The sequence below is a fragment of the Bufo gargarizans genome, unplaced genomic scaffold (genome assembly GCF_014858855.1).
Source record: "Bufo gargarizans isolate SCDJY-AF-19 unplaced genomic scaffold, ASM1485885v1 original_scaffold_813_pilon, whole genome shotgun sequence".
Classification (NCBI taxonomy): Eukaryota; Metazoa; Chordata; class Amphibia; order Anura; family Bufonidae; genus Bufo; species Bufo gargarizans.
Window position 1 is genome coordinate 83362 of NW_025334706.1, and position 25125 is coordinate 108486.

Here is a 25125-nt window from a genome sequence, read left to right on the forward strand (position 1 = left end):
GAAAGGTTGGGCTAAGACTCGTGTAAGGGCTGGACCACCAGAGAATACAGGCAGAAGATGACTTGAACTTTAAAAAAAAAAAAGCATTTAATGTTTTAGAAAATTATTGTCAAAAATAATTGACAATAAATTGCAATGTTTAAGAATATACAGAATATGTTTAAAAAATGGGTCTGGCCCTTTAAGAGCTAATCAGATAACGGTCTGTACTGTTAGGTTTCATTTCCCGCTCTGACCGTCAGACATGTCAACTGCTGATCTGAGAGAGGAGCTAAACTGCTCCATCTGCCTAAGCATCTATATTGATCCCGTCACCCTCAGATGTGGCCACAACTTCTGCCAGAAGTGTATTAAAGACGTGCTGGACACCCAGGATGGATCTGGAGTCTACACCTGCCCAGACTGCCGGGAGGAATTTATGGAACGTCCCATGCTGCGGAAGAACACTACCCTGAGTAACATAGCTCAGCACTTCATGTCTGTTAAGCCAAACCTCGTGGTGGGGTGTATCTACTGTACATATTGTGACCTGCCCGTAGCTGCTGTGAAGTCTTGTCTTCAGTGTAAAACCTCCATGTGTGAAAAGCACTTAAAGAAACATAACCATTCAGTGGAGCACATGCTGGTGGAGCCCATCACAAAATGTCCAGTCCACAACAAGTTCTTGGAGTACTACTGCTTTCAGGACTCAGTCCCTACCTGCATTACCTGTTACCAGGTTGGAGAACATAGAGGACATCAAGTGGAGTTGTTGGATGGAGCCTTCAAGAAAAAGAGAGAGACTTTGAGGACCATTTATAGGACTCTTACTTTAAGTAGAAAAGAAACGGAGGAAAGAGTCCAACATTTGAAGCAGTATCACACAGAAGTGACCAAGAAAATATCTGCAGGTGCAGAGAAGGTAATGGCTCTGTTTGGCGACCTCAGGAAACAACTGGATGACCTAGAAAACCAAGTCCTCAAGGAGGTTGCCAAACAGGGGGATAGGCTGTCAGTCTTGGTCTCCAATTTGATCGAGCGGCTGGAAATAAAAATGGATGAGTTGTACAGTAAAATGTGTTACGCTGAGGAGTTGAGTCAAGTGACTGATACAGTAAGAGTCATACAAGAAGAAGAGTCCGAGCAAGGTGACTTCTGTTGTACCAAGGAGAGCGAGAAGGAGGAAGGAGAGAGCTACAATAAAATAGTCTATGATGCAGGTGATCTGGATATCGGTCTGATCTCAGAATTGTTACACACAGGCTTATCTCACATTATGACAAGTGCCAACATATGGTTCTATACCATGAAACCGGCTGAGCTATTCCTAGATGTGAACACGGCCGGTAAACATGTCCACATTTCACATGACTTCAAAAGGGTATCCTGCTCAAATATTGCCCAGAATCTCCCCAAAACATCTGAGAGGTTCCAGTATAACCAGGTTCTAAGCACCAGAAGCTTCTCCTCAGGTAAACACTACTGGGATGTAGAAACCAGCAACTTTGGGTGGTGGATGATTGGGATGAGTTACCCCAGTATAGAAAGAACAGGAGACCGCTCATGGATTGGGAATAACCAGAAGTCATGGAGTTTGTGCTGGTTTTGTGCATATTCAGTGTCACATGATGGCAAAGTGATCCAGCTACCTTCAAGAATGTCCTGTAATAAGATAAGAGTGTACCTGGACTATGAGGCTGGCAAGTTGTTGTTTTATGAGCTTGGTGACCCCATCAGACACTTGTATACCTTCACTGCTACCTTCACCGAGCCCCTCCATGCTGCACTATGGGTAGGCTGGGATGGGTCATCAACGGACATCTGGGTAAAACTGAAAACCTAGGTAAAAAATTTGACTCTTGTGATAATATAAGGGGCCTCTTATTTTGAAGATCTCCTGTGACCATCATGCAGGTTTTGTAGGTTTGGTTTATTCATATGGTGCTTCAAAGTCATATTGGTTGTTCTTAAATTAAAATTGTTCCCTATCAATATTTATGGGAAATCTACTGGCTCCACCACAGATGGCATAATATTTTGCCATCTACCCATGGCCTACGGGAGAGTTATTACTTTGGAGCCCTATCAGTACTTCAAACCACATTCATAGATCGCACAACATCCATGACTTGCTCTGGGGTCACATGATCTTCAACCCTTTATTTTTCAAATTAACTTCATTTGGGGGAGGAAAGAGGGGTTTACTGGTATCTCCAAGGAGGAGAACCATCTCACTAGTGTCACCTTTTTGGAAGTAGCTCCCTAGGAGTCAAAGTCTGACTTTTTATCAAGCCTTGGAACATGCCGAGGAAAAATAGCCAAGCCAAATATGCATCTTCAAGCACCCTGAAATAGCTGAGGATGGATATTTGGCTTAGCTATTTTCCCATTATGTTCCATGGCTTGCTAAACAAAAGGTTAGGCTTTGACTCATAGGGAGCCACTTCCAAAAGGTGGCGCTAATCAGACATTTCTCTTTCAAATGAACTTTGATGCAATACAGAAACTTCCTCTGTAATCTAGACATTAAATGTCTTCATCTGTTGTATGTTCTCCTTGGTTCTTCTTCATCTCAGTATTATTTATCTTTGTCATATTAAGACTAATATGATGGTTGCCTCAGTGGAACATATCAAGCATATATGGCTGCCAAATGCCTGATTGCTGCCCTGAAGATGGTTCATGTTGGATCATCTTCCATTTGGTTCCTCCTAGAGACCTCAGTGCAGGGTTGTTCTGCGTTATAATAGAGATATTGCATGGATTCAATATTGATGTCCACAACCAAGTTTATTCCAATCAATCTTGCTTATATTTGGACATTGACGTGGATAGTGATCTGGATCTACACCGTGGATGGCCTCCAAGTCCATCGTGATCTGATGGGTGACTGATTTGTATTGTCTAGTAGATCATTATTTCAGACACCCACAATGTTTCATTGCCACCATTCTTAAAACCTAAAGGCTTTGTACCACACCTGACCTATGGTCGGCTACACCAGGAGCTCCTGTGAATGGGCCAAGGTATAGTGGGGGCATCTGTGACTAGTACAGGCTGTAAAGGGGGCACCTAAGGCTGGTGCACTGACATTTTAATAACAAACTAAAGCAATTCGCAGTGCATATAATGTCCTTTCCGGTAAGTTCTTGTGCTTAGGGGTGCACACAAATCTTATAAGACCCCAGAGCAAAACTTCCCCGCTCCAGCACATTTCTCCGTACATGAGTGTCGTATAACAGAAGAAATTTTAATTAAAAAAAGGCACCCTCTGCCTCCTCCACCTTAAACGACTTGATAAAGTCCAACATTGTTGGAAAAAGTAGAATAGGTGCTTCATAAATATTGTGCTCATTCTGAACCAGAACTAGCATAAATACATTGATAAACCTCCACGTACAGCTCTATGTCTGCTGCTCCATAAAGTGAATTATAGCAGTGAAGCCACCACTAGGGGGAGCTCAGTGCCTAACAATTTATACAGTTACAGCAATGGAAGCTGTAAAATCTCTAGGGGTGATGAAAAATAAGTGTTTTCATGTCAGGAACAGAAGAAGGAGTTCAGTGCTGGGCCCCATAGCAGTCACGTGGTCTGCTTCCATGGGAGGTAAACCACTGGTTGTGTTGTGCTATGCATTGCTTGTCTCTTTCACTCTTGGGGGGAGGCCTAGTTGGTCGGGGGTTGGTGGATCACTTGGTTGCAACTGAACAAAAATCACTCCCACCCCTGAACAACACACTATAGGGTTAATGATACACAGTACTAATGCCCACCTTTGTGCCCCTTCACTGTAGCTATGCCCACCTTGTGAAAAAAAAAAAATAACACAAATACTTAGCTGCTTCCCGGATGATCGGCACATCCAGCAACAGGACGCGCCCCCACACACCACAACGCACCAGTGACTGTGCAGGAGGCTGGTTCCTGGGCTTTCACCGCTTCTCCCCCACAGACGGAAACGCGATGTGTGGCTTACGTGGGAGTACCGGAACCCAGCAGAAGGGTGAAGCAGGGAGCCAACGGTCTCCCCCACCCCCTATCGCTACGCCCCTGGGTTGTGGACTGGAGATTTCATGTGGAGAGGTATTAGAAGATTAGCTCAGACATGTATGGAGAGGCCAGGTCAGAGATATGAGGAAATATCAGGAGATTAGGTCACAGGTGAATGGAGAAGACAGGTTGTGGACTGGGGTCCTGTCCACATCTTTGGCATAAGCCCATTTATCTGGTGGTGGGAAAAACTGCCCTTTATATAAAATCAATCAGTCACTCGAGCCACATGAGGAACGCTGCTCCCCCTACGTCTGAGTCCTCACATCACTTCTGGGCCGCAAAGCCTCAAGTATGAAGCCTTGGATCATCTCACTCTTCATGGAAGAACAGGAGCCAGGACACCATCAGTGCCTGATTTAAATCCCCTACCTAGCTCTCTGGACGCCATGACAGGGCCCTGATTGGCTTGGCTTTCCAATAGGAATACCAGCTAGAGGTTGCGCTGCTCCTGATCTCTTGCAGCACCATTGCAAGGCCTGGAACAGTGGCTGCTGGGCAGAGAGACTGACATCGCCAAATCATGGTTAGGTAAGTTCATGACACAGCCCCAAAATTCAGGACCTAATTTAACCAAACAAGGAGTTCACCATCTCTCTTCACACCCTTGGTCAGGAAGAGAAGTGAATTATCAGTAATCTCACATTGTAAAGTTTCCTTGTAACCGCAACAAATTTCTCAGACTCTACAACCATGCAAACATCACTAACGTCATCTCAGTGAGGACTACATATCGTAGTATTGTACATACACTTCTTCAGCTTGTTTCCCATTATACTCTAAGACAGAAGCTGCTGATCTGAGAGAAGAACTGAATTTCTCCCTCTGCCTGAGCATCTATAAAGACCCAGTCACTCTTAGGTGTGGACACAACTTCTGCCAGGAGTGTATTGATCCTGTGCTGGATTCTCAGGAGGAAAATGGGGTCTACAGCTGCCCCAACTGTAGAGAACATCTACCAGAACGTCCTGCACATCCTGAGGAAGAACTCAACCCTGAGCAACATAGCCCAACGTTTCCAATCTTCAACACCAGCGGAAGCCAATGTCTGTGCCTTCTGTCTTACAGATGAAGTATGTGCTGTTATTTGCTGAGAAAACTGCCAAGCTTTTCTTTGTGAACTAATCTAAGATTCCACAACATGTCACCAAAACATGTCTTCTTGAGCCCATATCATTCCCAGAGAACATGCGATGCTGTCCACAAGAAGCCCCTAGAGCAGGGATGCCCAACCTGTGGCCCTCCGGCTGTTGCAAAACTACAACTGCCAACATGCCTGGACAGCCTACAGCTATTAGGGAGTTGTAGTTTTGCAACAGCTGAAGGGGCGCAGGTTGAGCATCCCCCCTGCCCTAGAGTATTTCTGCTCTGTGGACTCTGCATGTCTGTGTGTGTTATGCAAGCATGATTGTGAGCTCAGTGGTCATGACTTAGATGATGCGGCCAAGAGTAAAAAGAAGACATTCGGAAGCATCTATGATAATGTGTCTTCTAAGAGGGGAACGGCTGAGGAGAAGATCCAGAGTCTGAAGTGACATGACAAAAAGATTAATGCAAAAGCAATAGGTATCACCAGAAGACTGAATACCATGCATATAGACATGAAGGAACAGTTGAATGTTGGGCCACTGCCTTGATATGCGTGCGGGAGCGCTGCCACTGCACTAGGCGCTTTTGTTCTTTCCTTGTCCCTGAAGAACCACTGCTTCCATTGGTGAAACGCGTCGGACAGTCTAGAGGGAATTCAGTTGTCAGGGTGAAACAGCGATAGATCCGAGGTTCCAGCGGTTGTGGGTCGCCCTTATAAGGGCGGGTGCCCGGAATACAGCAAGATAGGGTTCTCCCCACTCATCACGACTAGTATATGTAGGGATAGAACTCAGGCAGAGCAACCCAACTGAATATTTGTTTGAAAGCGACCCCTGTTCTAAAAACCGCTGCCTGAAAAAAATCGGAATCTCTTTGTCACGCCTGACACTCCCCTAAGAAAGCAGTGCAACACAAGCATTGTTTTAATACAAGTGTCTTTATATTCTAAATATCGACAAAATAAAAGGTATGTTTTAAAATAACTATAATATAGGTACACTCAGCGCAATAATTATAATTATAGACACCTCTGAGTCATAATACACTGGGCCACGACTATAGACCTCTTGACCTTCAGTATTCTTTATTACTAACAGTTGAATGTTCTGTTCAACGCCACCCTGAGCGAGGTCTCCAGACAAGCAGAACAAATGTCTCTCACACTCTTGGACCTAATTAAACACTTGGAAATTGAGAAGGATGAGCTGTACAGTAAGATGGACCATGTCTGTCACTGCTGAGGATGGGGGAAAATCCTCAGCCGTGCGATGCCAGATGATGCTATGGCTGCTCGGCCAGGACAACAGGATTAGGGAGCAGGTAACCTCCTACAGCGTCCCTAACCTGACCCTAACTCCTATCTGCATGGGCTGACCTTAAAGGTAGGAGGACCCATGAGCAGGAACCTAGGAGCCCTGACTTACCCTCTGTCCGGTCCCTAGCTAGGAGTCAGGGTAAGACAACCTACTCCTCCTAGGCACGGAAGGAGCAGGAGTCTCAATGGCCAAGCTGCTGGAAAAGAGGGAACATAAACAGCTCTATGGATATGGCAGGTGAACAAGGAGTTCCACCTACCTGCCACAGCCTTGCTGACTGGATCCCTGTGCTGGCAAGGTGGAGTACACAACGCATCCGCACACAGGGACCCAGATCCATAGCTGCACAAAATCACAAGGAAACATCAAATAGACATCACACATAACTGGACATAAACATAAATGTGACATAATGGTTATGACCACAGGGGTGGCTCTCACTGGCAGGTGAAAAACACAGGAGGCTGCTCCAGCAAAGCATGGCTGAAGCAACCTCAGACCTGTGCTTACAGTGAGACTTTATAGGCCAAGAAGCCACACCCCACAGTCGGACACACCCAGTGACACACACACACTGGGAAGGGAGTTAACCCTTCCAGCACCAGAGAAGGGAAACACACATAAAAGGGAAAGTGTCCAACTCACTAACACACACTGTGGCTGTTGCCGCAGGCAACGACATGGGTGGCACTCATGTCCTGGGAGTCAGCCCGAAGGCCGGGACACTGCCACCACATGTACAACAACGACCAAGCGTTGCCACGGACAACCACAGTGAAGGGAAGGGTCAGTGCACATCACACATAAAACCAAGTGTACACACACACACACCTAACAGAAAGGTTGCTAGGTGCAACCGCATGCCATGCAGCAAGCTGCCCAGCACCGCTCAGGCTGCTCTGCAGAAACCAACTCATACAAGAGGTTCCCCGCGGCAAGCACAAGTGAGGCCTCACACCAGCGGCCCTCACCTGTGATTGAACACCAAAAACAAACCGCAGGTAACCGCATGCGGTTGAGGAGTCACGGTCATGGCCGTGACAATGTCGGACAGTTGTTTAATGTTTCTGATCCAGTAATGGTCATACAGGAATCAAAAGGAAATTATTTTTGTAATGAAGATAAAGAGGAAGATGACGAGTATGATAAAGAGCCGTATGTCATAGGTGATCTAGATCAGAGTCTGATCTCACAGACACTGCATGAGGGTTTATCTAATCTGATGAAAGTTGCACAGGAAATCAAAGACTGGCGGGAAGGAATATAAAGACCTACTGCTGGACATAGACACGGCAGGTAATTATCTACATGTATCGGAGGACCTGAAGACCGTCTCCTGGTCAGAAGAAAACTGGAACCGTCCAGACTGGGAGGTGGAGATGAGTAAATCAGTAGGTTGGTCGGTCAGGATGTGTTATCCTAGCATAGAGCGGAAGGGGGACCTCTCGCTCATTGAGGCCAATAGTAAGTCCTGGGGTTTAAGCAGGGTTATTAATAAGTTCTTCTTGAGGCATGACGGTAAACAGATGGTAGTATCACCACAGAACGGCTCCTGCCACAGACTAAGGATAGATCTATCCTAAATCAGACATTTGTCCAAAAACCTATGTCTAGCAGTAATGTAATTATGGTCAGATACAGCAGTGTCAATGATGTTGCTAAAATACTCTGGGCTACTGGACACCCTGTTCCTCACACTATAACTGGACGGTGGTGGCTGCAAGGGAACTTTTTATCCCACAAGGGATGTCTATTAGGGCAATCATTACTATTATCAAAGAGGTTCTCCCGGAATTATTTAAAATTACCGCTAGCAACCTGTCCTAGATTGTGAGAAGGATCAGTTGCCTCCACTTGCAGATCTGCCTATGGTGGATAGGGGTTGGGGCCTCACTACACACTATGCTGCTTTACAATAGACAATAATAATGCAATCCTGCCTATGATACACCATCATGGCTGAGCAGCCTGACAGCAACGCTCACCAATATGTTGTGTATGCAAGTGCCAGAGCGTAGTGAAGCCTCACCCCCTGACCACCCAGGACATCTCTGCTCATATTCTAGTACAGGTTGCTAGAGGCCATTTTAAATTGTTCCCTTAAGAACACCTTTAACCACTAGTATTCTCCAACCTGATGCTGGTGAAGGACAAGTGGTGACAATGAATTTATTTATTTCCACTGTGCTATGGACTTTCCAAAATGTGCCCGCTATACCAAAGAAATTCCAAGAGTCCTACAACTGAGCTGCTGGGGACTGAGGGCTGCTATACACATTCAATAGCTGTCAGTGGAACGATCTTTTTGCTGACAACTCTCTTCCCCGACTCCCTCCCAGCCCGGTTAAATATGTATTTTCCAATGGGGAGAGGAGAGAAAGCTGTTTTAGACATTTCTGGTGGTGACATTTCTCCCAGAAGGACAAACACATTGGGTGAAAATATTAATTTTGACAGATCCTTCTCACCTCCAATATCACCTGTTGGTGGAGAGTCACCCACACATTAAATTGTTGGGTGAACCCGCCATTCTCAGCAGGTTCGGCAAACAATGCTCTAATGTATATTGGGGCGTTAAATGTTGTGGATAGGTAGGAGTTGAGTTGAGTTTTTCCTGTAGCTGTGGGTAGAACCTATGACCTTTGAGCCTGAACCCAGTATAGCTTATCTGTGAGCATACAGTTCCTCTACAATCTACACCAGGGATGGACAAACTCAGCCCTCCAGCTGTTTTAAAACTACAAATCCCATCATGCCCTGCTGTAGGCAGACTGGGAATTGTGGGATTTGTAGTTTTACAACAGCTGGAGAGCCGAGTTTGCCCATCCCTGATCTACATTCTTCAAATTCTGGATGTGGATGCCATCTCTCCAACCAGCTGCTGTCTTTCCCTGTAGAACAGGTTTGTCCTTCATTTATAATGATGTTTGGAACCATCATTAAGGGTACTTTCACACTTGCGTTTTTCTTTTCCGGCATAGAGTTCCGTCACAGGGGCTCTATACCGGAAAAGAACTGATCAGGCATATCCCCATGCATTCTGAATGGAGAGTAATCCGTTCAGTTTGCATCAGGATGTCTTCAGTTCCGTCGTTTTGACTGATCAGGCAAAAGAGAAAACCGTAGCATGCTACGGTTTTATCTCCGGCGAAAAAAACTGAAGACTTGCCTGAATGCCGGATCCGGCATTTTTTTCCATAGGAATGTATTAGTGCCGGATCCGGCATTCAAAATACCGGAATGCCGGATCCGTCCTTCCGGTCTGCGCATGCGCAGACCTTTAAAAATGAAAAAAAAAAAAAAAAACGGATCCGTTTTGCCTGATGACACCGGAAAAACGGATCCGGTATTGCAATGCATTTTTCTGACTGATCAGGCATTTTTCTGACTGATCAGGATCCTGATCAGTCAGAAAAATGCCTGATCAGTCAGAAAAAATGACATCCGTTTGCATACAGTTTGCCTGATCAGGCAGTCAGTTCAGGCAACGGAACTGCCTGCCGGAATCAAACAACGCAAGTGTGAAAGTACCCTTAATGAGAACATACAGTCCTGATCAAAAATTTAAGACCACTTGAAAAATGGCAAAATAATCCTATTTAGCATGGCTGGATCTTAACAAGGTTCCAAGTAGAGCTTCAACATACAACAGGAAGAAATGGGAGGGAGACTAAACATTTTTTGAGCTTTCAATTTAATGCAAACAATAAATAAACTGAAACAGGCTGTTTTTCAGCTGATCAAAAGTTTAGGACCACACCTCAAAAAAAAAAACTAAACCCCCACAAAACAGAAATCCAACTTCCAAACATGAACTCGGTAATGAGTAGCTCCGCCGTTATTGTTTATCTCTTCCAAAATTTGTTTCGGCATGCTTGATGCAAGCGTTTCCATGAGGCGAGTGGGAACATTTCTCCAAGTGGTGAAGACGGCTGCACGAAGGCCATCTACTGTCTGGAACTGTTGTCCATTTTTGCAAACTTCCCTTGCCATCCATCCCCAAAGGTTCTCAATTGGCTTTAGATCAGGGGAACACGCAGGATGGGCCAAAGGAGTCATGTTTTTCTCCTGGAAGAAGTCCCTTGTCCTGCGGGCATTGTGTACTGTAGCGTTGTCCTGTTGAAAAACCCAGTCGTTACCACACAGACGAGGGCCCTCAGTCATGAGGAATGCTCTCTGCAACATCTGGACATTTTGGGTCTTCCACTTGCCTTTTTTTTTCCATAACCCTCAGGATCATTTAAGAAATTCCAAATGACTGTCTTCCTGCGTCCACCTCAGCAGCGATGGTGCGCTGTGAGAGACTCTGCTTATGCAGTTCAACAACCCGACCACGTTCAAAAAGGGAGAGTTTTTTTTGTCTTTGCCATCACAACGTGTGACTACCTGACAGAGAATTACAATAAATCTACATCTTTGCACAGATTTGGCCTTTTAAAGGCATGTGGTCCTAAAATTTGGATCAGCTGAAAAACAGCCTGTTTCAGTTTAATCGTTATTTTCAACTAATTGAATGCTCAAAAAATGTCCCGTCTCACTCCCATTTCTTCTTGTTGCATGTTGAAGCTCCACTTGGAACCTTGTTAAGATCCAACAATGTAAAATATGATTTTTTGCAATTTTTCAAGTGGTCTTAAACTTTTGATCAGGACTGTATTACAGATCCCATATGTTGCCCACCAAGTCCAATGAGAGACTCCCCAGTGTCATCCACTTTGGTGACATCTATCAACTGCTTTTACTTACCAAACGGAAACCTATGTTCTATTAGACTTGAAGTGGTCAGTTACTATGGTCCCTATGGTTGAAGTTTGGCTCCTCTTCAGCTGTTATCAAGGGAGAAAATATTCTTAAAAGGGTATTCCAGTTAGTATACATTATCCCCTATCCACTGAATAACTGTTAGATCTGAGGGGATCCAGCCCCTGGGATCCTCTCAGGTCATGAGATCAAGGGTCCTACACCCAAAGTTTGAATGGTGCTCTCATGATCAGTGGAGGATTCAGCAATCCTTCTCTGCTGTGGATATAACAGACCTTGACTGAGGTCTTGTCCACATCTTTGGCATAAGCCCTTCTATCCGGTGGTGGGAAAACCAGCCCCTTATATAAAATCAGCCACTCAACCCACATGAGGAATGCTGCTTTCCTTTAGTCTATGAGTCCTCGCATCACTACTGGGTCACAAACCCTCAAGTCTCAAGCCTTGGATCATCTTGCTGTTCATGGAAGAACAGGAGCCAGGACACCATCAGTGCATGACTTAAATCCCCGACCTAGATCTCTGGACGCCATGACAGAGCTCTGATTGGCTTTGCCTCCCGTCTCTCCAATAGGAATACCAGCGAGAGGTTGCGCTGCTCCTGATCTCTTGCAGCACCATTGCAAGGCCTGGAATGGCTGGGCAGAGAGACTAACACAGCCAAATCATGACACAGCCCCTAAATTTAGGACCTTATTTAAAGTGTAACGGTAATGTTTTCATAAGCAAAATCAATTTTAGCATATGTTGCAGCAGCATTATGCATAAAGCAATCTTTAGTTTCTTCACAAATCACTGTTTCCCTAGTTACGGCTGTTTAACCGACATTTACAATATGGCTCCTCTGCCAGTTCTCTGAGGCCAAAACTGCTTTCCGTCATTTCCCATGCACACTTGCTGTAGCCAGCAGCTCCCTGCCAGCCAATTAGATTGGCTTACAGAGAGACACGCCTCCTCACTCTGAAGCCTAATGCAGGTATGCGGTGTGGAGGGGCTGCCCCTCTGTCTTCTGTTTATACTAAAAGGAAGACAGACAAGCCAGAGCAACGGTCTTTTAAGGGAGCAGTGAAAATGGACAGAGGACATTAATGAAAGCTGTTATTATAAGGCAATTACAGATCTTTTGGCAATCATTGACAGACTAACTCAGGTATACATGCCTAGCTCTAATAAACTAGCAAATAATAAAAATATGACAGTTATACTTTAACCAAATATGATGGGCCAGGAGTTCTCCATCTGTTTTTACACCCTTGGTCAGGAAGAGAATGTCACGGAATGTGTACAGGTAACAAGGCAAAGCAACATGTATAAACGACTCGCTGGATCCAAAAACTAAGGAACCAAGGGAGACCCCTGCAGAAGACCTGGCACTTTCCCTGGCTGCTCAGCCTATGCAAAGATCCTAATGGTGGAGGTTTGCATATCCACGAACCTTGACTATAAAGCCCTGAGCACCCTACTATAGTGAGGGGACACGACCACCGGCTCCCTACACAAGACACAGAGGGAGTCAGGGTCATCTGAGATCCAGCAAATAGATATTAACATATAAAAGTACACTTAGCTTTGAAGCAAACAGGAGGACAGATCAGCGTGCACACACACTCCAGGAAGAAATATAAGCCGCCCAGAAAAGCATTCTGGGGAGGCATTTAAAGGGAAGCAATTAAGACATGACAGCTGAGAGAGGCTGACGAGAGGAGGAGCTGAATACCACAACACAGAAATTCAAGGAGGAGGTTCTGAAAGGCCTCTGTCAGAGCTTCTCAGCTGTCTGGTTGTGACAGTACCCCTCCCTCTACGAGTGGACTCCGGACACTCAGAGCCCACCTTCTCAGGATGGGACCTATGGAATGCCCTGATGAGACGAGAGGCCTTAATGTCCGTCACTGGGACCCACATCCTCTCCTCAGGACCATACCCCTCCCACTGAACAAGGTACTGAAGAGAACCGCGGACAAGACGAGAATCCACAATCCTAGAGACCTGAAATTCAAGATTCCCATCAACCATAATCGGAGGAGGAGGCAAAGGCGAGGGTACAATGGGTTGAACATAAGGTTTCAATAAGGACTTATGAAAAACATTATGGATCTTCCAAGTCTGAGGAAGATCAAGACGGTATGCAACAGGATTGATGACAGACAGGATTTTGTAAGGCCCAATAAACCTAGGACCCAACTTCCAGGAGGGAACCTTCAATTTGATATTCTTGGTAGACAACCACACCAGATCACCAACATTCAGGTCCGGACCAAGCACACGTCTCTTATCAGCCACACGCTTATATCTCTCACTCATGCTCTTTAGATTATCTTGAATCTTTTGCCAAATAGATGACAAAGACGAGGAGAATCTGTCCTCATCAGGTAAACCAGAAGACCCCTCTCCCGAGAAAGTCCCAAACTGTGGATGAAACCCATATGCACCAAAAAATGGTGACTTATCAGAGGACTCCTGACGACGGTTATTTAAAGCAAACTCAGCAAGGGACAAAAAAGAACACCAATCCTCTTGATTCTCCGCCACAAAACAACGCAGATATGTCTCCAGATTCTGATTGACGCGCTCTGTCTGGCCATTCGACTGCGGGTGGAAAGCAGAAGAGAATGACAACCGAACCCCCAAGCGAGAACAGAAAGCCTTCCAGAATCTGGAAACAAACTGCGTGCCCCTATCAGAGACTATGTCTGAAGGAATACCGTGCAACTTGACAATGTGATCAACAAATGCCTGCGCCAGCGTCTTAGCATTGGGCAAACCAGGAAAAGGGATGAAATGCACCATTTTGCTAAAACGGTCCACCACCACCAGAATCACAGTCTTCCCCGAGGAACGAGGCAGGTCCGTGATAAAGTCCATGGACAGATGTGTCCAAGGACGGGAAGGAATGGGTAAGGGAAGGAGAGGACCTGATGGCCGTGAATGAGGGACCTTGGCACGAGCGCAAGTCTCGCAGGCTGCCACAAAACCCTCAACCGACTTACGAAGCGCAGGCCACCAGAATCTCCGAGCGATGAGATCCAGTGTGGCTCTTACCCCCGGGTGCCCAGCAAGGACCGTATCGTGGTGTTCTTTAAAAATCTTGTGTCTTAAAGCGAGAGGCACAAACAACCTCCCAGGAGGACAAAGATCAGGAGCCTCTGACTGGGCTGCCTGCACCTCTGCCTCCAATTCAGGAAAAAGAGCAGAGACCACCACACCTTCAGCCAAAATGGGACCCGGGTCTTCAAAATTCCCGCCTCCCGGAAAACAACGTGACAGGGCATCTGCCTTCACATTCTTAACTCCAGGGCGGAACGTGACAACAAAATTAAACCTAGAAAAGAACAACGACCATCTGGCCTGTCTCGGGTTCAGACGCTTGGCTGACTCCAAGTAGGCCAGATTTTTATGGTCAGTAAATACGGTAATAGGGTGTCTGGCCCCCTCTAGCCAATGGCGCCATTCCTCAAAAGCCAACTTGATGGCCAACAATTCCCTATCTCCCACATCGTAATTTCTCTCTGCGGAGGAGAGTTTTCTTGAGAAAAAGGCACACGGTCGCCAATTGGCAGGAGAGGAACCCTGAGACAAGACCGCCCCCACACCCACCTCAGAAGCATCAACCTCAACTATGAAGGGTAATGAAACATCAGGTTGCACCAAGATGGGAGCGGAAGCAAAACTCTCCTTGATATCAGAAAAGGCCTTACGCGCCTCTACTGACCAAGAAGAAAAATCTACCCCCTTTCTGGTCATATCAGTGAGTGGTTTAACAATAGAAGAATAATTCAAAATGAACTTCCTGTAATAATTGGCAAAGCCCAAAAAACGCATCAGCGCCTTTTGATTCTCAGGAAGCTCCCACTCAAGCACAGCGCGGACCTTCTCGGGGTCCATGCGAAAACCAGAAGCGGAGAGAAGAAACCCCAGAAATTGAATTTCTGGAACCGCAAACACACATTTTTCCAGTTTCGCATATAATTTATTCTCCCGCAGGATGAGCAAGACCTGACGTAAATGTTCCTTATGAGTTTTGAAATCGGGAGAAAAAATCAAAATGTCATCCAAATACACCAATACAAATTTTCCCATCAAATGATAAAAAATGCTGTTCACGAAATGCTGAAAAACGGCTGGGGCATTCATCAACCCAAAAGGCATAACCAAATTCTCAAAATGGCCCTCAGGGGTATTGAAGGCCGTCTTCCATTCGTCCCCTTCTCTGACCCTGACCAGGTTGTATGCCCCTCTTAAATCTAATTTGGAAAAGACTTTAGCCCCAACAACCTGGTTAAACAGGTCCGGGATCAGAGGAAGCGGATAAGGGTCACGAATTGTGATACTGTTCAGCTCCCTGAAATCCAGACAAGGTCTTAAAGAACCATCTTTTTTCTTAACAAAGAAAAAACCAGCGGCAACAGGTGACTTTGAGGGTCGTATGTGTCCCTTTCTCAGACTCTCAGAGATATAAGTACGCATAGCGATCCTCTCAGGTTGGGAAAGATTGTATAAACGAGATTTAGGCAGCTTGGCGTCTGGGATGAGATTAATAGGGCAATCGTACTCCCTGTGCGGGGGCAAATCCTGAACTCCACTCTCAGAGAAGACATCCGAAAATTCAGAGAGAAAAGATGGTACAGTCTTAGTAGCAACCTCAGAAACAGATGTCGTGAGGCAATTCTCTCTGCAAAAGTCACTCCAACCATTTATTTGCCTTGCTTGCCAATCAATGGTGGGGTTATGTTTAGTGAGCCAGGGTAGCCCCAACACTAGAGGAGTCGGCAAACCGCTAAGGACGAAACATGACACATCCTCAACATGAGCATCACTCACAATTAAACGGATATTGTGAACTATGCCCTTTAATGACTTCTGAGAAAGTGGAGCGGAATCGATAGAAAACACAGGAATATCCTTTCTCAAAGCGCACACCTGGAAACCATGAGTTATCGCAAAGTGATTATCAATGAGATTAACCGCTGCTCCACTATCCACAAAAATCTCACAAAAAATGTTCTTGCTCTCTAGCGCCACCCTAGCCGGCAGGACAAAACGGGAACTAGAAGCAAACGGAAAATCTTCAATTTCCGCCTCAATCCTGCCAATAGTAACAGACGGAACATTTTTCAAAGATTTTTTCCTCTTTGTTTCTTTATTATACCCAGAGAACTGCCTGAATCTCCTAGAGGGACAAATATTTGCCAAATGATTAATACCTCCACAACAAAAACAAACCCTCTCATGCGGGCTGAATCTTCTATTGTCAGAAGCAATCAACCCCAGCTGTATGGGCTCCTGCTCAGAAGGGGCTGACAGCGACTGAGACCCCTGCGCAGAGAATGGGACCGCTGCACAGTCCTGGGACCGAGTATGACAGGAAAGAGAGATCTCTCCTCTCTCTCTAAGACGCCTGTCAATACGAACGGCCTGAGACATAGCAGAGTCCAAAGAAATAGGCCTTTCATGAAAGGCAAATGCATCTTTCAATCCCTCTGAAAGACCATGGCAAAATTGACTTCGGAGTGCAGCATCATTCCAACCAGTATCAGCTGCCCAACTCCGAAATTCTGAGCAGTATATTTCTGCGGATTGTTTACCCTGGCATAGGAGACGTAGTCTAGACTCCGCCAGAGCAATACGATCCGGATCATCATATATCTGACCCAGGGCTAAAAAGAATTCATCCACTGAACGGAGGGGCCGTGCCCCCTCCGGCAGCGAAAAGGCCCAGGACTGAGCGTTACCCCTGAGCAGCGATATAATGATCCCCACCCTCCGTTCCTCATCACCAGAAGAATGGGGAAGAAGGCGAAAATGGAGTTTGCAAGCCTCTCTAAAACGCACAAAATTCTCACTACCCCCGGAGAACGTATCCGGGAGCGAGATCTTAGGCTCAGAACAAGCTCCATGAACGCAAGCTGAACCGGTCACTTGAAGCTGAGACAAAGTCTTACGGAGGTCAGCTACCTCCAATGAAAGACCCTGGAAGCGTTCAGCCAAAAGTGAAACCGGATCCATGCTTAAGACGGTTTTGGCGGCTTATAATGTCACGGAATGTGTACAGGTAACAAGGCAAAGCAACATGTATAAACGACTCGCTGGATCCAAAAACTAAGGAACCAAGGGAGACCCCTGCAGAAGACCTGGCACTTTCCCTGGCTGCTCAGCCTATGCAAAGATCCTAATGGTGGAGGTTTGCATATCCACGAACCTTGACTATAAAGCCCTGAGCACCCTACTATAGTGAGGGGACACGACCACCGGCTCCCTACACAAGACACAGAGGGAGTCAGGGTCATCTGAGATCCAGCAAACAGATATTAACATATAAAAGTACACTTAGCTTTGAAGCAAACAGGAGGACAGATCAGCGTGCACACACACTCCAGGAAGAAATATAAGCCGCCCAGAAAAGCATTCTGGGGAGGCATTTAAAGGGAAGCAATTAAGACATGACAGCTGAGAGAGGCTGACGAGAGGAGGAGCTGAATACCACAACACAGAAATTCAAGGAGGAGGTTCTGAAAGGCCTCTGTCAGAGCTTCTCAGCTGTCTGGTTGTGACAGAGAAGTGAATTATCAGTAATATCACATTGTAAAGTTTCCTTGTAACAGCATCAAAGTTCTCAGACTATGCAAATTTCACTAACGTCATCTCAGTGAGGACTACATACCATATATTGTATATACACTTCTTCAGCTTGTTTCCCCTTATACTCCGAGATGGCAGCTGCTGATCTGAGAGAAGAACTGAATTGCTCCCTCTGCCTTAGCATCTTTAAAGACCCAGTCACCCTTATGTGTGGACACAACTTCTGCCAGGAGTGTATTGATCCTGTGCTGAATTCTCAGGAGGAAATCAGGGTCTACAGCTGCCCCAACTGTAGAAAACATCTACCAGATCGTCCTGCACTGATGAAGAATTCAGTCCTGAGCAACATAGCCCAACGTTTTCAATCTTTACCACCAGCGGAAGCCAATGTCTGTGCCTTCTGTCTTCCAGATGAAGTATGTGCTGTTATTTGCTGCCAATACTGCAAAGCTTTTCTTTGTGACCGCCATCTAAGATTCCACAGCAAGTCATCAAAACATGTCTTCTCTGAGCCCACAACATTCCCAGAGCACAAACGATGCTCTGTCCACAAGAAGCCCCTAGAGTATTTCTGCTCTGTGGACTCTGCTTGTCTGTGTCATGGAACCATGAACCAGACGTACAACAAGAGATAAGTGGAAATAAGAAGGCTTTATTGAAAATCAAGCTGTGAGGCAAAAGTCCAAACGGATGGCTAAACCGAAGCAGGGTCTTGCGAAGCCAGAGGTCAGGAACCAGAAGGGTAGTCAGACGAAGCCAGGATCAGGAACCAGCAGGGTAGTCAGACGAAGCCTGGATCAGGAACCAGCAGGGTAGTCAGACGAAGCCAGGATCAGGAACCAGAAGGGTAGTCAGACGAAGCCAGGATCAGGAACCAGAAGCAGCTGCAGTCTTAGAAGCATGTGAACACAGGAGGACCAAGCAAGGAACTGAAGCCACAGACCTCCTATATATATGAGCTAGGCATCCAGCTCCTCCCAGTGGGAAGGAGAAGCCGCAGGGTGGGAGGCTACAAGAAACCCAGAAACCAAGATGGCCGCCAGCACATGTCAAACGAAGGAGAACAGCAAGAAGGTAAGACCATGACAGTACCTCCCCCTCAAGGGCCCCTCCTCCGCGGAGTAAAGAACGGTTTCTGAGGGAAGCGTGCGTGGAAGGCTCGGAGCAAGGCAGGAGCATGGACATCTGCGGAGGGAACCCAGGAACGCTCCTCTGGACCATAACCACGCCAATGGACCAAAAACTGCACCCGACCGCGGACCAGGCGTGAGTCCAGGATATTGCTCACCTCATACTCCTCACGATTGCCCACTTGGACCGGACGAGGCCGAGGAACCGAGGAAGTGAAACGATTACACACCAGTGGCTTCAACAGGGAGACATGAAACACGTTGGAGATCCGCATGCCAGGAGGAAGCGCAAGGGCATAGGCTACCGGGTTTACCCTGCGAAGCACTCGGAAGGGACCAACAAAGCGAGGCGCCAGCTTGGGAGTGGGTGAGGTTGCGGGTGGACAACCATACGCGGTCTCCGACCTGGTAGGAAGGAGCGGGCGCTCGTCTGCGATCAGCCTGGAGTCTCTGGCGCTGCGCAGAGACCTCAAGGGACCTCTGGATCTGTACCCAAGAAGCACGTAGGACGGAAAGGTGATCCTCCACAGCCGGAATATCCTGGGGAGAGAATACCTCCGGTAACACGGCAGGTTGGAACCCATAATTGGCCATGAAGGGAGACGTCCCAGAGGAAGAGTTCACCGCCGTGTTCCTGGCAAACTCAGCCCAAGGCAGGAGGTCAACCCAATTGTCTTGGTGATCGGAGACATAGCAACGAAGGAATTGCTCCAAGGCCTGATTGGATCGTTCTGCGGCCCCATTGGACTGAGGGTGGTAGGCCGAGGAGAAAGAGAGATGAATCCCCAACTGGGAGCAAAAGGCGCGCCAGAACCTGGACACAAACTGACTCCCCCGATCCGACACAATCTCCTTGGGCAAACCGTGCAACCGGAAGACCTCCCTGGCAAAAATCGAGGCCAACTCTTGTGCAGAGGGTAACTTCTTGAGAGGAACACAGTGGCACATTTTGGAAAACCGATCCACAATCATGAGAATGACCGTATGGCCTCGGGATGCAGGGAGGTCCACAATGAAATCCATCCCCAGGTGTGACCATGGACGCTCCCCGGTGGCTATGGGTTGCAAAAGGCCCAACGGAAGGTGCCGAGGGGACTTACTCTGGGCACAAACGGAGCATGCCGCTACATATGCGGCGATGTCGGAACGTAGAGAAGGCCACCAGAACAGACGTGAAACAGCCCAGGACAGCTGATTCTTTCCAGGATGCCCCGCGGCCTTGGAGTTATGGTAGGTTCGCAACAACCGAGTGCGCAACTCCTCAGGCACAAAACATCTGCCGTTGGGTCTCCCAGAGGGAGCACCAGATTGAGCCGCCAAAATCTGCTCACCCAGGGGAGAGGTCAGGCTGGTACGAATGGCGGCCAGGATCTGATTCGGAGGTATGACCGAAGTCGGAATCGACTCCTCCCCGGACAGCTCGGAGTACTGCCGTGATAAGGCATCCGCTCTGATGTTCTTGGAACCGGGTAGGTAGGAGACCACGTAATTAAAACGTGACAAGAACAGAGCCCATCTGGCCTGACGTGGTGTCAATCTCTTGGCCTCAGGTCAGATTCTTGTGGTCCGTCAGGATGAGAACCGGAACCACCGAGCCCTCGAGCAAGTGCCTCCATTCTTTAAGGGCCTGCACGATGGCCAATAACTCCCTGTCACCAATCTGATAGTTGCACTCCGCGGAAGACAGTTTCCGGGAGTAAAACCCACAAGGAAGCAGAGGACCCTCTGGTGTTCTACGCTGAGACAGAAGGGCGCCTACTCCCGTCTCAGACGCGTCCACCTCGAGGACAAAAGGCAACCCAGGGTTGGGATGCGACAGAATCGGAGCCGACACAAAGGCAGACTTTAGAGCCTCAAAAGCTCGGATGGCCTCGAGCGGCCAGACCTGGGGATTACTGCCCTTCCTGGTCAGATCCGTGAGAGGCTTGGCTAGCATGGAAAAGTCCCTGATGAACTTCCGATAATAATTGGCGAAACCCAAAAAGCGCTGCAGGGCACGAAGACCACTGGGCTGGGGCCACTGTAATACAGCCGAAACCTTCTCAGGATCCATGGAGAACCCCTCAGCGGAAATGATGTAACCTAAGAAGGTTACCTGGGATCGGTGAAATTCGCATTTCTCAAGCTTACCGAACAGCTTGTTCTCTCGTAACCGTTGCAACACTCGTCTGACATCCAGAATGTGGGCCTCCATGGATTCAGAATATACCAAGATGTCATCCAAATAGACCACCACACACTGCTGCAACAGGTCACGGAAAACATCGTTGATGAATTCCTGGAAGACTGCGGGCGCATTGCACAACCCAAAGGGCATAACCAAGGATTCATAATGACCGGTCCTGGTGTTAAACGCGGTCTTCCATTCATCGCCCGCCTTGATCCTTACCAGGTTATATGCCGCCCTCAGGTCGAGTTTGGTAAAGACCGTGGCCCCTTTGAGGCGATCGAACAGCTCGGAAATCAAGGGTATCGGGTAAGCGTTCTTGATCGTGATGCGATTGAGACCCCTGTAGTCGATGCAAGGCCTCAACTCACCGCCCTTCTTTTTCACAAAGAAAAATCCAGCCCCTGCCGGGGACGAGGATTTGCGAATGTGTCCGCGTGAAAGCGCCTCCCTCACGTACTCCTCCATGGCCTCATTCTCCGCTACCGACAGTGGATAGACTTTGCCATGAGGAGGAACGGCACCAGATTGTAACTCTATGGCACAATCGTATGGGCGGTGCGGAGGTAGGGCAACCGCACGCACCTTATCGAATACATCCCGGTACTCCTCGTATTCAGGAGGCAACAGAGAGTCCGAGGAAGTACACAGCAACTTGACAGGCCCATGGATGCAACTAGCCCCACACTGCGGTGACCACGAGAGGATCTCGGCCGATCTCCAATCGAAAGTCGGATTATGCTTCTGGAGCCAGGGGTACCCCAAGACCACCGAGTAGTGTGGAGACGAAATAACCTGGAGACAGACCGATTCTCTGTGAACGGCACCAATGGGCATCCCCACTGGAAGGGTCTCCTGAGTCACGTGTGGCGGCAGAAGGGGTCTGCCGTCTATCGCCTCAAGAGCCAGTGGGGAACCTCGAGGCTGCAGAGGAATGGAATTGGCGGCAACGAACACTCTATCAATGAACAAACCACCAGCACCAGAGTCCACCAACGCCTGGGTCGTCACCGAGCCCCCGACCCAGGAGAGGACAACAGTAATCAGTGGTTTGTCAACACGGGAAACCGGGGACGAGGAGACTCCACCCAAGATCTGCCCCCGACAGGATCTCAGGTGCGAGCGTTTCCCGGACGGTTCGGGCATGCCAACCGAAAATGCCCACCGAGACCACAGTACATGCATCGGCCCTCGCGTCTCCGGAGTACCCTCTCCCCCTCGGACAGGCGAGCAAACCCCAGCTGCATGGGTTCACCCCCAGACAAGTCATCCCCAGGAGGCGTGGGAGGAGAGGGAGGCACGGGTGGGACAACAAACGTAGGCGCCAATCTGTTAGAAGACCTCCGCAGGCTCTCCTTAAAGGAAGGTCTCTCCCTGAGTCTGGTGTCAATCAAAATCAGGAAAGAAATAAGAGACTCGAGCTCCACTGGTAGGTCCTTAGCTGCAACCTCATCCTTCAAGGCATCCGAGAGACCATGAGAGAAAGCAGCGACCAGAGCCTCATTATTCCAGCCCACCTCTGCTGCCAGGGTACGAAACTCAATGGCGTATTCAGCTACGGATCGTGAACCCTGTCTGATGGACATAAGGAGCTTCGCAGCAGAGGCAGCACGAGCCGGCACATCGAATACCTTCCGAAGAGAAGCAACAAAACCGGAAAACACGGCAACCACCGGATTGTTGTTCTCCCATAAAGGGCTGGCCCAGGCCAAGGCCTTGTCCGAGAGCAGTGAGATCAAGAAGCCCACCTTTGATCTCTCAGTAGGAAAGGCATGTGGCAGCAACTCGAAATAGATGCCCACCTGGTTAAGGAAACCTCGGCACTGAGTTGGCTCTCCCCCAAAGCGCTGTGGAAGGGGGGCAGAACCGGTCATACCCCGAAACACCGCAGGCGCAGCAACAGGTGTCGGGGTAGACTCTGGCGCAACAACCGGAGCGGCAGTAGGAGCGGGCCCAGGAGCGACAACCGACCCATCGGCAATGGAAGCTAAATGAGCCGTGCGTTCAAGCAGGGTTTGCAACGCCACAGCGAACCGACCCAACAGGTGATCCTGCTGATCAAGTCTGGCAACCAGCGTAGGTAGCAAGGATGGCCCTGTACCGTCAGAATTCATGGCTTGGTCCTAATGTCATGGAACCATGAACCAGACGTACAACAAGAGATAAGTGGAAATAAGAAGGCTTTATTGAAAATCAAGCTGTGAGGCAAAAGTCCAAACGGATGGCTAAACCGAAGCAGGGTCTTGCGAAGCCAGAGGTCAGGAACCAGAAGGGTAGTCAGACGAAGCCAGGATCAGGAACCAGCAGGGTAGTCAGACGAAGCCTGGATCAGGAACCAGCAGGGTAGTCAGACGAAGCCAGGATCAGGAACCAGAAGGGTAGTCAGACGAAGCCAGGATCAGGAACCAGAAGCAGCTGCAGTCTTAGAAGCATGTGAACACAGGAGGACCAAGCAAGGAACTGAAGCCACAGACCTCCTATATATATGAGCTAGGCATCCAGCTCCTCCCAGTGGGAAGGAGAAGCCGCAGGGTGGGAGGCTACAAGAAACCCAGAAACCAAGATGGCCGCCAGCACATGTCAAACGAAGGAGAACAGCAAGAAGGTAAGACCATGACAGTCTGTGTGTGCTATGCAAGCAAGATTGTGAGCTCCGTGGTCATGACTTACAGTCACTAGATGAAGCAGCCAAGAGTAAGAAGAAGACATTGAGAAACATCTATGATAAATTGTCTTCTAAGAGGGGAAGGGCTGAGGAGAAGATCCAGAGTCTGAAGTGGCATGACAAAAAGATTAATGCAAAAGCAATAGGTATAACAAGAAGACTGAACACCATGCATATAGACATGAAGGACCAGTTGAATGTTCTGTTCAACGACGTCCTGAAGGAGGTCTCCAGACAAGCAGAACAAATGTCTCTCACACTCAACCTAATCAAACACTTGGAAATTAAGAAGGATGAGCTGTACAGTAAGATGGACCATGTCGGACAGTTGTTTAATGTTTCTGATCCAGTAATGGTCATACAGGAATCAAAAGGAAATGACTTTTGTAATGAAGATGAAGAGGAAGAGGACGAGTATGATAAAGAGCCATATGTCATGGGTGATCTGGATGAAAGTCTCATCTCACAGACACTGCATGAGGGTTTATCTAATGTAATGAAAGTTGCACAGGAAGTCAAAGACTGGCGGGAATATACAGACCTACTGCTGGACATAGACACGGCAGGTAATTATCTGCACGTATCAGAGGACTTAAAGACCGTCTCCTGGTCAGAAGAAAACTGGAACCGTCCAGAGACACCACAGAGATTCCAGAGCTTTCAAGTCTTGAGCATCAAGAGTTTCTCATCAGGACGCCATCTCTGGGAAGTGGAGATGAGTAAATCAGGAGGTTGGGCGGTCGGGATGTGTTATCCCAGCATAGAGAGGAAGGGGGACCTCTCGGACATTGGGGACAATAGTAAGTCATGGGGTTTATGGGGGTTTATTAATAAGTTCTTCTTGAGGCATGACGGTAAGAGGATAGTAATATCACCACAGAATGGCTCCTGCCGCAGACTGAGGATAGATCTAGATTATGAGGCCGGCCAGTTGTCCTTCAGTGAGAGGGATGACTTAGTGAGACACCTCCACACCTTCACCGCCAACTTCACCGAGCCTCTTCATGCTGCATTTTGGGTGAGAGGAAATAAAGACCAGAAAGATTGTGTGGTGAGAATAAAACGTTGCAAGAAGATAAAATAACTTGAGCGCATTGCCTATGTAATAACCTACTACTGGGGTATGAATAATTCTGGAATGCCCTAAAGTATTAAACCAGGTGGCCCATCCAGGAAACTCTTGGATATAGAGAGAGACTGGTAGGTGTTTATTACGTTGTAAATGTGTTCGCTCCAAGTAAAAGTTGTGCAGAATGGAGGGCAATGACCTGACGGGTAATGTATAAAGCCAGCCCTCGGGATAATCCTGCCGGGAAGATGCTGAGAAATGTAGATTATAAGCAGAAACATGTACAATCATGGGGTGGAGCTCTAGATTGTCAGCTCTT

At 47.7% G+C, this 25125-nt stretch overlaps 2 protein-coding genes across 2 annotated transcripts; both read left to right on the forward strand.

The window, feature by feature from the left end:
- Positions 1-231: 231 nt before the first annotated feature.
- Positions 232-2527, forward strand: LOC122924106 (E3 ubiquitin/ISG15 ligase TRIM25-like). The gene has a single exon (XM_044275030.1). It carries the CDS (start codon positions 245-247, stop codon positions 1820-1822), a length of 1578 nt encoding a protein of 525 aa, XP_044130965.1. The 5' UTR covers positions 232-244; the 3' UTR covers positions 1823-2527.
- A 2423-nt stretch (positions 2528-4950) lies between these two features.
- On the forward strand, positions 4951-24821 carry LOC122924101 (E3 ubiquitin-protein ligase TRIM7-like). Its single transcript, XM_044275026.1, has 5 exons — positions 4951-5103; positions 6217-6331; positions 7512-7590; positions 7673-7826; positions 23745-24821. The coding sequence occupies exons 1-5, from the start codon at positions 4951-4953 to the stop codon at positions 24819-24821; spliced, it is 1578 nt and encodes a 525-aa protein (XP_044130961.1).
- Positions 24822-25125: the final 304 nt, after the last annotated feature.

What these genes read in the sequence shown, in the direction of transcription:
- LOC122924101 (XM_044275026.1), top strand. Translation starts at nt 4,951, where the DNA reads ATGGGGTCTACAGCTGCCCCAACTGTAGAGAACATCTACCAGAACGTC. An exon ending in CCTTCTGTCTTACAGATGAA is followed by an intron (nt 5,104 to 6,216) that starts GTATGTGCTGTT and finishes TATTACTAACAG; the next exon opens with TTGAATGTTCTGTTCAACGC. An exon ending in GACGAGTATGATAAAGAGCC is followed by an intron (nt 7,591 to 7,672) that starts GTATGTCATAGG and finishes AAAGTTGCACAG; the next exon opens with GAAATCAAAGACTGGCGGGA.
- LOC122924106 (XM_044275030.1), top strand. Translation starts at nt 245, where the DNA reads ATGTCAACTGCTGATCTGAGAGAGGAGCTAAACTGCTCCATCTGCCTA.